Here is a 12,652-nt window from a genome sequence, read left to right as displayed (position 1 = left end):
AAAGTTGAAAACCCCGAAACACATATGCTTTTATGCTAAACCAAACGATTCAACATATTGTGACTTTTTTACATATTGTTTCTATCAGAACCCCTCATGATTCTTTGATAAAGCCTACTAACATCGGCTAGAGCTTAATCCTGCTAAACCAAAAAGTCACGCAAGCCATAAGGGTTCATAACATTATGAGATCGAATATAAAGGTAATAAAACCGAAATCAAACATTTCCATAATCATACATAGAAATAAGATAAAGCAATCAAGCACATGCTATGTGAATCAAAAACTACCACAAGAAAAATTATAAATCAAATAATTTTATTCATAAATAGATAGTCTTATTCCAAATAGACGTTACAATTATTGAAAGAAATCAAAAACTGAAGTCTATTTTTCAGGATTAAGTATTACAACATATAACTTAATCAAATGAATCCTGAATTTTTTACAAAAATATCCGCAGAAGAGAGTATGGAGGTGGAAAAACCAATCACTGAAGAAGAGGCATGGATGATTATCAAGCAATTCAAAAATAACAAGTCCCCATGACCTGATGGTTATAACATGGAGTTTTATAAGATTGCATGGGAGGTGATCAAAGTGGATTTCATGGTAGTTCTAAGAGAGTTTGAATCTAACATGAAGTTAGATTGGAGAACAAATGTTTCTTTCATAAGTTTGATTCCTAAAATAGAACAAGTTGGTTCTCCTAAGGATTTTAGACCAATCAGCTTAGTCAGCAGCATATACAAAATTATTTCAAAGATTCTCACTTAAAGATTCAAAAAGGTACTACCAAAACTAATCTCAGAGAATTAAGGGACTTTCATAGCAGAAAAGCAAATTTTAGATGGCATTCTAATAGCAGGTGAGTTAATTGATTCAAGATTTAAATCAAAGAAACCTGGAATATTATGTAAGATGGATATTCAAAAAGCTTTTGACAATGTTAGTTGGCACACCATTAGTCATGTTATGCAATGCTCTGTATTTGGAGATAAATGGATCAAATGGATGGAATGGTGCGTGTGTTCTGCAAAACACTCAGTGTTGGTGAGTGGAAGCTCAAATTCAAGATTCAAGCCTCAGAAGGGTTTAAGACAAGGAGATTCATTATCCCTTTTTATCTTCATTCTTGTAGCTGAATTCTTCACAAAAATCATGAAGAATGCAGTACAACTAAATATGATTTCTGGATTTTCAATAAACTCATTTCAGATTTCACATCTCCAATATGCTGATGACACTTTGGTCTTCTTGAATGCCTCAGAAGAAGAAGCTGACAACCTAGTGATCATTTTACAAATTTTTGAAGCAATCACTGGCCTTAAGATGAATTTTCAAAAAAGTTCAGTCATAAGTATTGGTGCAGACAACATGGTAGAAGCAATGGCTGAAATCTTAAAGTGTAAAGTGGAGACTCTTCCTCTAAAATACTTAGGAATTCCAGTGGGAGCTAAGTCTAGAAACTCATACATTTGGGATGTTGTCATTGAGAAGTTCCAAAAAAAATTAGCTCTTTGGAAAAGGAAGTTCTTTTCAAAAGCAGGAAGAATTGTACTCATTAAAGCTACATTGTCAAGTCTGCCATTATACTATATGTCCATATTTCATTTGCCTGTGAAGGTGGAAAAGAAGCTCAACCAAATAATGAGGAACTTTCTATGGGGTGCAACTTCAGATAAAAGGAAAATCATTTGGGTTGATTGGGAGAGAGCATGCATATCTAAAGAAGCTGGAAGACTGGCATCAGAAATCTACGACTCACCAACAAAGCTCTGCTTGCTAAATGGTCTTAGAGGTTCTCAAAAGAGAAGAAACAACTTTGGAGAAGAATAATACAGGAAAAAATGCACACTAAATCTGAAGCTATATGGGATAAACATACTAGTAAACCACAAGGAAGAGGAATGTGGAAGAATATTCAGAAACAAAGAGAAGTAATTGAACAATTATCCATAATCAAAATCAGTAAAGGAAATGCAATGTCTTTTTGGGAAGATATTTGGGATGGAACTCAAAATTTAAAAACTAGATTCCCTCTCATATATAAACTAGCTTTAGCAAAAAATTCTTCCGTCAGGGATATGATCAAAAATAATACATGGGATATAAAGCTTAGGAGAAATCTTCATCAACCAGAAATGTCTCAGATGCTTGAGGTTCTAGGGACTCCACCAACTCTAGAAGATGAACTGATATGCACTGCATCTGGAGGCTTCAGCCCCAAAACTTGTTATAAATGGCTCATACAACAACTTCCTGCTACACCAAGTGATGTTCCTTTCTATTGCATTTGGATTCAGTTTGTGCCACCTAAAGTGTAATTTTTTATGTGGACTGTTGTTCAAAACTCCATTGCAACAACAGATAATCTAATGAGGAGTGGATGCCATATTCAGAATGTAATGTGCTCTCTCTGTAATGCACATTCTGAAACAGTAAACCACCTGCTACTACATTGTGAGTATTCACACAAAGTCTGGATTTATTTCTTAGGAGGCTATAACATCAAATGGGTTCAATCTAGGACTCTGAAAATGCAGCTACAAGCCTGGAAAAATAGAAGAGGAAGAAAGGTATGGCCTTTGTTGATTTTTGCAATCTCTTGGGCACTATGGAATGAAAGGAATAGCAGGGTTATGATAAGGCAAAGACACAAGAATGAATCAGAAATAATCTTGGAGATTAAACAGCTCATATATGTTTGGGGAGATAAACAAAAGATTTTCAATTTTTTTACTTTCCTGGACTTAACCACTCATTGGAAAGTGGTTTTGGACAATAGATAATTTGCATCTGTGTAAATATTTTGGGGACTCAGTTTACTGGGCTTTTTACCATTTTCTTAATACATCAACCTTTTAAAGTCAAAAAAAAAAAAAACTTAATCTATAGTGGTGATCTTGTTGTTCACTGAGGTTTCTTCAGTGTTCAAACTTTTGAAGAAGCGTATTATTTGGGCGTCACATTCCAATAGAGGGGCTTCACATAGATTTCTAGTGAGTAGAAAATTGGTTATGGGGTGTCTTTGACACAATACTAAATGTCTAAATTATCCTACATATAAAATAAAAACCTAAAAATTAAAATTAAAATCTAATTCTAATTCAAAAATATGCTCATCTTCTTCTTCTAAACTTCCTCTTCTTTATCAACCATAAATCCTTCCCTCTTTTTTTTAATTAATCGATGATTAGAAAATTTTATGATACTAAAATCAATATTAAAGATGCAGAAAAAGAATACTGATAAAGATTGCAGTGATGATAAATAACATTATCCAATTAATCATCAACCATAAAATCATTACCTGAATCTGTTACGTTAGCGAGTGCAGAACTCCAAATCATAAATTTCCTTGGATTTATGAATTGGCGGTTAGTTTTCCAACCGTAATTGGTTTACAATTGGGTTCGTATTAGATTAAACCTAATCGTAAATAACCCGGAAACTCTTCTTTTTTACCCAGTTATCTTTCGTGTAGGTTTAGGGTTTACAAAATTAACCGTAACTACTTTACGGTTGGGCTGGACCTAGCCGTAAAAAATTCTGGATCCTCGAAATTTTGTCCAAGTTTCTTTTACGTTTATGGGTTTTAACGGTCGGGTTTTTTGTTGTTACAAGGAAAAAAAACCAGAGCCAACGAGACAAACTTCAGAGGATGACAATTTTCTTTGCCAATTCACAACCTAATATTAAATGCAATAAAAACTATTCCGAAAACGAGCAATAAAGTGAATACGCATGTAAATTTAAAATTTCCATTTTATAAGAGGGAGGAAAACAAATGCAGTAATGATGATACTACATGCAAGCTATCTTTCCTTTTATAAATGAGTATTAATCACAGAGTTCACTGAGTTCGGAGCTTGAATGTGTAAAGATTGATTTGATAACGTCCACAACTGACAGAAAGGGAGTGAAGATATAGATGGATAACGGTAAAGATCGAGCCCCCCATTTTGTGAGGGACAATGAATAAATGCTTATGAGACAACCATTGATGAGTGTTTGTGCTGATTATATCTGTATGTACATAGAGTAGAATACAAATTGGGTTATCTAGTTAAACAAAATGTAGTTCATAACCGTCTTCTCTCATTCCACCTTTTCCTTCTATCCAATAATACCTTTCCCAGTCAGAGATGGCGTTTTACAAATGGAGCATATGTTCTTCACCGACATCCACTTGTTTATGCAGTATACATGGTACTCATGCGACATGTCCGCAATCTAAAGTCCTAATCTTTTCCTGATTCTCGACTCAATCTGCAATAAACATTTAAAAACCCTTCAAAATTTGTATAAACTAGTAACAATTTGACTGCATAAGGAGATAAGATTACATCTGAGAAATGTACTTTGAAGACTCTAATAATCTATATAATCCACTATATAAAATGACACTACCAATATAAACAGAAAAACAATTAAAAAATGTAGCATGATTGAATCTGTTTTAAAGCTAGTCATCCGGGCCGATATTTTTCTGCAACTCGACATCAACTTCAGTAGATAATAATGGGTCTTCTTCGTTATCTTGCACAGAGAAAGAGAGTTGAAGACTTTGTTCTCACCAAAACAACAACCTCTAATGAAACTTAATTCAATCAAAACAGATGAAACTGAGAATTTACATGTTTGAGTAGTTTATGAATATGCCGACAATAATAATAAAAGTTAAAAAAATACCCGGCCAAATTACACCAAGAACAACCGGATATTGTTGGAAGATATTTTGGTAAACTATTGGTTCATGGTTGTCATATTTTTTTGTGATGTATCAAGCCAGGCACTACTTTACCAGTAAACTTGTATGCGATCATTTAGAAACTTCTTCACAGATCCTATATATAATGTTTGCATTCACACTTACAAGTAGTGAAAATGCAATTTCTAAATTTTCGTATAGCATACAAAAAGGAAAAATACGTATATCATTTTGAGATTAAGATGGATAACAACCTTCATCAATCTCAAGTTGAGTGTATGACGAGTATAATAACTATAACTTAAACTTGGGTAAACAGAGAAAATTACAGCTAGGTATATGAGAATTCTATCCAGACATAATTAGTTTTCCGAATTCAAACCTAGCCATAAAATATACTTGCAAATAATGAGTTCGCAGTCTTTTCTCAACCAAGATTAAACACGACCTCTAATCTCGTCACCACTACCATTTATCACAGCGGAAACCATGGATGGCAGCAACTAACATCTCCTCTTATCTTCCATCGATCACCATCACGGTAATGGCAGCACCTATACTATTTAGTTAATACATCCCAAGCTTTCTATCATCTTCAACTGCCCAATGATGTGACTAAAGCTTAAAATATCATAACGAAAATAATCACCACCGAATCAGATCAATCACCAATGGAAATGATATCAGCCCACCCAACCCGATCTTCAAACCAGTTATCGCTAGGAGTTTTTCTCTTCTTAGCGGTATATAACAAGAGTATACATCTACGGCTGGAAAAATGGTATCGATCCTAGCCGTAACGAAAATCGCAATCTAATCCAACTCCAAATAAGTAATGTAGTCTAAATCAAAATCAGTAATCTAATTTAACTGAATTATTTAACCTAATTAAATAATTATCACTAATAAAACATGAGTAGTTTAGCCATTATGAGAAATAATTGGATATGGGGTTTTTGAATTTACTTCATAATAACTTTATTTTGTCTTATATGTGAAGCGACTCTATTGGAATGTGAAGCCCCAATAATAGGCTTCCTTTTGAAGCATGTCTTAAGAGACTTGTTTGCACCACTTTCTATTTTCCGAGATCTTCAATTTGAAGCTTCAAAACTCCAAGTTCACCTTTCATCTCTTTTATTTTATCTTTTAGTTCACCCCGATCTTGAACCAAAGTAAAGAGATTTTCTACGAGTTCTTCAAACTCATGCATAACACTACTCATATCATATGTAGGTAACCACTTGGTAAAATCTGAATCATTGATAGCAAAAAGACATGATTCTTCTTGTAACACTGTGAGTTATAGGAGACATTCTTAATACAAAGTTTCTTCCAAGGGAAGACAATAACCCTAAGAGAAGATGATTTTTTTTTTTGAAACGGGGTTTCCGAAAATATACACAATATGTTTTCGAACTTCTCCTTAAATATCTCTTATTACTGAAAATGGAAACTACCATTAACATGTGCCCTTTATTTTTATGTGTTTTTCTCATCCAAAATTAAGAGCACAGAATGGGATGAGAGTGCAAAATTTCGATACAACTAAGTTGCATCGGAGTAATCTTTTTCTAGCTTACATCGAGTATCAGAAACAAAGTTCATGTTTCTCTTCGGGAATTTGTGCCAAAAGTAATTTCTCCCAAGACGATGATATTTTCTAACTCTAGAGATATGATCATGAGGAGAAACTGTACTGACGTGAGAATTTTCAGAGATAGATAAATCTCTCTTAATTCTTTCAATGAGATTTTCATAAGATTTTCTCATTCGAAGGATTTCCTTACGATACACATCAGTATGATTGTCTGAAACGATTATCGGAAATTCCTGATTGTTTCTTTTGGCAGAGATTCTCTCTTTCCCATTATTCTAGAGTCGTTCTTCATCAAAACAAGAAATATTTCGATATGGGTGAGGAAGAACCTTTTTCCAGAAGCGATTATCAACTCTTTCCCCGATTCTTTTGAGTTGATCTTATCAGGTAGTGGTATAATTTGTCTTTCTAATGAGGAATGATTTTTCAGTTTTTTAAGACAAGAAACTTCTTTCAATATTTTTACCACCGTATGTTGAAGAAGTATAAGTTTCCTGTCAAGTGACTGAAAGTTGTATTCCTTAAGATAACTTACACGGAATCGGTTCAGAGTTTCCTTTGCATAAGTTTTTTTTTGATCATCAGTAGATCTAGAAGATGGTTTCTCATCCTCTTCTGACTTGATGTAGTTAGGCAAACTACCATCATATTGATATGTTTCAGATGTGACTAAACCGGTTTTATCACAGTCTATAAAATTCGAGCAAGGACTTTTAGTTTCCTCAACATCAGAAGAAATCACAACATCATCATTAGTCAGAGTCATAGGACGTGTCTCTTTGTCTAGAGATTTACCAAGAGCTTCTAGTTTGACAGTGAGATCCATATTCTCTTTGGTCAGACTATTCAGTTGAATGTCTTTATCTCTGATCTCCTGTTTAAGAAGATTTAACTTGTCTTTAATACTAGTACTTTAGAAGACAGAGATTTTATAGGCTTTAGGAGTTTTACTAACTTTTTATCAACATCTTCTCTTTCATCAGAGATAGACATAGATGTTTTCGCAACTCCTGGATCATGAGTCAATGAAGCAGTAACATCTTCAACTTTTGAGTATTCATACTCTTGCATATGTAAACTGAATCATACATAGATTCAATTCTTATAGGTTGGATCGCACCAAACACGGATTGTTAGATCTTTTCGTGTTTCTTGCTTTGATACCAATTGAAAAGAGAGGGTACCAAAATATACCTCAAACTAAAACTTTTCCACCTATAAGTCCTTTCTCCGAAAGTGATTATCTATGGACTGAGTCGAGACAATACAACAAATCATTTTACACTTCGTGTGATCGTCTATGGATACGAGATCGAGACAATACGACAACAAGATAACTTGTGTGATTCAATATGGATACAAGATCGAGACAATGCAACAACGAAGTATGTTTACTTGATAATAGGTTTGGACTTAACCAAACACAATAGGATTCATATCAAGTAAATATGAATTAACGTTTGTGTAATTTGCTTTAAATTGTAATAACAACAATAATAATTGCGGAAAATAAAAGTGAATGACTAAGCAAGATTTTGTTAACGAGGAAACCACAAATGTAGAAAAACCCCAGGACCTTGTACAAAATTGAATACTCTCAGGATTAAGCCGCTATACAAAATCAAACCAACTACGTATAGTTGAGACCAAGCAACTAAACCTATAGTTCACCTAGTTACATCTGTATTCCCACGCCTCCGACCTGTAATAAGTCACGTACTTAGAACAATTCCTTTGGTTCGTATTCCAAAAAATAAAGGAACAACAAATCTGTTTGGTATCAACTCTTTTCAACCAAGTGATATGAGTTCGACAAAAGGCTCGTCTGTTTATCTCAATAAACTCCTTTGTCAGGTTCTTAGATCTATCTTATCATCAACTACAAAGTAATTGTTACGATTTTTCAATCAATATTAATAAAAAAAATTGTATTGATGTCGATCTACACAAATAATCTATCTAATCTACCACGAGAATAAACCGATTATAGTTGGATCCTCTTTTACCGAAACAAGTATTGTGCACACAAAAGATTACGAACCCAAATCAGAAATCTTAAAAGTATTATTTGTCTTCAAATCTTCTTAGATCTTCAATAAACACCTGCACACAATCAACTTGAATCTCTTGTGATCAATCATGCACAGAACGGAGTTTGTTAACAATGGATTATCACAAGACGTCTTTAGATCTACAAACAGTCTAAACTTCGATCTAGTTTGAGTGAATCTTATATCAGAAGAGAAGATTCTTAAGCATAAACAAACTAGGTCCAATCAAAGTTCAATCAACGTTAGTCAATCTAATCAATTGAAAACAAAAGATAAACCGCAATTATCTAGTTTCCCACCAACGGTACTAATAGAGCTTCTCAATCCCAAAGAAGTCTTTAAACTGAGCGGTCGTAAGAGATTTCGCCTAATTAGGTTACTCTCCTCTCCGAATAGGTGGCTTCACCAGTAGCAGCACAACTGAGATAATTTGTTGTCTCTGAGGATTAGTTTGCTCGAAATGCAAACTTTCATATTTATAGACCAAGGAAGTTTGGACACCAAGGAATTTCCAAAACCGAAAATATTCTCAAGATCTGCAATATATTCCAGATTTGGTTTCCATAATTCCTAGAAATGCTTTGTCCAAATATTGATCGAAAATCTCTTTAAAAATCTCCAACTAGTAAATGCACATTACTAATTTTCATTTTCCTAAAATAAAATTAAAAACCTTAAATAAAAGATTCTCAATTTATTTTATTCGATCCGGGATTTTCTTCCTTTAGATATTAAGGAATAACTTTGAACAATTAAAGATTAGCGTTACTGCACATGTTCAAAGTATGTCGACATCCTTATTTTGTAAGTCCTCTTTCATACTTACAATCTTGAAACTGATTTGCCACACTCCCAAACAAGTTTAGAATTGGTTCATCTGACTTTCAAGAACATGTGATTGATCAAAAACATTCAATCACCAAACATGGGATTCACGGTTCTACAGAACAAGTTTCAGTTCTACCTCCATGTGAGTACTTTGCATAGTCACGCTAGTTACCAAAATTCGGTTGACTAGTGATAGACGCATTTATGTGTCTAATATAGCCCAATTGTATATATTGTTAGTACCCATTTTTGTACTTATTATGGTATTTTATTTATTTGTAGGTGTTTTTAAAAGAATAAGGTTTTGCTGCGAAATTGGCTGAAAATGCGGCGTTTGGACCTCCGTTGATAGAGTACCGGAAGCACCTCAGAAATACCTCGGAGGAACCCCGAAAAAGTGTGGAAAATGTCCCAGAAAACTCATTATACGGACCCTCAATTTTGGATAAGGGGTAACCTAATTACTAAGGGGTGACCCATTTCCAGGCAGCTGCTAAAGGGACACCGGAGATGGATAGGGGGCATCTCTTATTCACATTTCAAATGAAGTTTTGGCGGGAAAGTGAGTTTTTTAACTGGCAGTTTTTGATCGGAATTTTTGAAGGAGTTATAGTGCGATTAAAGGGCTGGAAATATTTGGGCTTACTCTATGGACTTATAGGAAGCTAACAGGGGTGATTTTAAGGGCCAGAAGTGGCTGGAATGACCGGGAGAAGAAATCAAAGTCCAAACAGGACACGTATGTTGCTGTTCACGTTCAAATATTTTGTGAGAAATTTTTGGGAGACTTTCACGCTGGATATACATGTATTTGGTCCTGTTCAAGTCCTAAGAATAGTTTGGTTGATATTTCATAGCTAATAGCACGCGTAGAGAGTCACAGGAGAGATTTTCTCTCAAATGCATGCGGAGAAGAATAAAAAGAATGGTCGCTGTTAGTAGAGATTTTTGAGGGATTTGAGGGCTATATAAGAGTGGGTTTACGTCATAGAAAGGGTATGAAGAGTTTGGGGTCGATCCAGAGCCAGGAGGAGCGAAGAAGAAGGAAAAACAACAATGTTCACCTGTTGCTGCTGCTGCCATTAAAAAGCTTCAAGAACACGAAGAACAGACTCTCCAGGACAGTCTTATTTTCAGCAGCTCCAGAACAGTCTTATTTTCAGCAGCTCAACAGCAGAAGAGAGGTGTCGCAGTTCGCTGCAGTTTTCTGTTGTCGTTCTTTTCTGGACGTGTTTTGTGAGTCTCAGAACTACTATTTTATAACTTTTGACTCTTTTAATCACACTTTGAGCTTTGAATTAATATGTTGAGTGTGTGATTGATATGAATAGCTAAACCCCAATACTGGGATGATGGAGGAAACCATTCTTTATGCATGAATAATTTTTATTTAATTCTTTTATGACTATTTGCATTATTATGAATTAAATTATGATTTTTCTTAATTATTTGTGATTTCATTTGATGGTTTATGCTTGGGACTAATCCTTTTGATAGGCCATGCTTAAGATTTACACTTAATATTTTTAAAATCTATTTTGGCAAATAAAGAGTCGATGTTTAGAAGCTATAACTGTTTAGAATAAATACATGAATCGCATGAGTATAAGAATTGGTGAAATCCTGAGTCCTAGTATCTCTTGATCCTGTGACAATTTTGTATATATTTTTGTTTTTAAATCTATTCAAGTCCGAGCAACGAATCCGTATTTACCGCAATCTTAATATTACACCAACTAGGTACTAGGATCGGTTCCCCACATATATATAGTATCTAACTTGTACTTGATGCACATGTCCATAGGATCGGTTCCCATTTCTACTAAAAACTTGTTGCACCACATACAAGGATCGATTCTCCTTTGTGATAGGTTGCACCTCTTACTAGGATAGGTTCCCCTTTACCAAGAGTCGGTCATACCAATAATACAAAATCGATCATACCATCTCAGGTGATTACTTAAGATCGTTTTCACTAATAAAAGTCATACCAATACAAAAGTAAGGCCATTGTGAATAGTTTTACTAAGAACATAAACAAGTCATCAACGGTTATACTAATCACACATATTGGTAGTTCAAAAGATGTGCAATGAATAACAATACCAATAATGCCTGGCGATTTCTTTTTTGATTCACAAAACAAGTTCATGAATTTACTTCCTTCAAACAAATGTAAAACATTGTTTCCTAGGACGAAATCTTCACCTTAATCTCATACATAATCACAATAGCATTCAAACGATCATGTCGATGTCTTATATACAAAGTTTAATGGTTAAGAAATAAACCTCGTATTGTATTCCTTAATACTATGTCTAACCAGAGTCATGCTTCGCAGTTTTGTTTTCATTATGCACGACTTGAAAGATATGTTAGGGAATGAAATATTTCAAGTCAAAATATCACTAACCTCAAGTGGAAGGATGATGTTGTCGTTGTAGCTCCTTACTTCTTCATTTCTTCAAGTCTTCGCAATACTTGTAATGTCTCATATCCTAATACTTTCAAGCTAACCTATACGAAGTTGACTCTAATACATAATCAAGCAAATCTTTAAATGAGTTTTGGCTCACTAAAATATGACAACCTAACTTTACATACCAACGCTTGGTGGGTTCAACCGAGCTATTGTCTAACAAACTATATGTGAAGCACTATGTATAAATTTTTGTTTCTTATTGAACCACACAAGGGGGTGTTACAGGGCGTACGACCCATGGATGTGCGGTCCAACTAGATTCCTAGGGTTGTATATAAAGGAAACTATGTAATGCTTCTACTTGAATCTCCTAATAAGATGGTTCTTCTCCTTCCTCTTGTTTTTCTCTGTTTCACCAATAATTCTCCTAAAACAATTAAGAAATGTAATTTTTATTTTGGTTTTGAGCAATAATTTAGATAATGTTGGATAAGATATTTTGTCGGGAACGTATCAACATTTCTTTATATAAAAGAGAATGTTTTTGCTGATGTGTCAGACCCGCATTGAGTTTTAAGTTTTCTCCATATTAGAAAGCCACGTAAGCAGTGAGTCATATCAAACGGAATAGGCACGCCTTTTGGCCAAAAGACGGTACCCAACTAATTATTTTCGGAATATGCTAGAAGATAGGATTCTTACACGCCCTTAAGGTACTGATGCGACTCTTCAGCTGCATAAATAACGTATGCCAAAGAGACAACACTCCTATCAAATTGATATTATGCAAGGAACTCATGTTCATCGCCATATTCTATATAATAGGTAAATTTGATACAAATTTTAAGAAAACCTAATTCTAATTTCTCCTAATTTTTGTCTTTTTATCAAATTTTTACTTCACCTATTTTATGTATGCAGAGACTCTTTTAAATTCAGTGCGGTGTCGGATATTATCATTTATGCGGCCAATTGATGGTAAGAGATACCATTAGATCCTATCGAGGGTAAGAAATCGATTTCGTAAGAGGGGATT

At 34.3% G+C, this 12,652-nt stretch overlaps 1 protein-coding gene across 1 annotated transcript; it reads left to right on the top strand.

Moving 5' to 3' along the window:
- The first annotated feature begins 1,851 nt into the window (after positions 1–1,851).
- LOC113291692 lies at positions 1,852–2,328 on the top strand. Its single transcript, XM_026541194.1, has one exon. It carries the CDS (start codon positions 1,852–1,854, stop codon positions 2,326–2,328), a length of 477 nt encoding a protein of 158 aa, XP_026396979.1.
- The last annotated feature ends 10,324 nt before the right edge of the window (positions 2,329–12,652 follow it).

The sequence above is a fragment of the Papaver somniferum genome, chromosome 6 (genome assembly GCF_003573695.1).
Source record: "Papaver somniferum cultivar HN1 chromosome 6, ASM357369v1, whole genome shotgun sequence".
In the NCBI taxonomy this organism is placed as follows: Eukaryota; Viridiplantae; Streptophyta; class Magnoliopsida; order Ranunculales; family Papaveraceae; genus Papaver; species Papaver somniferum.
The sequence above is the reverse complement of the archived record's forward strand: the minus strand, read 5'-3'. Positions and strand labels throughout refer to the sequence as shown.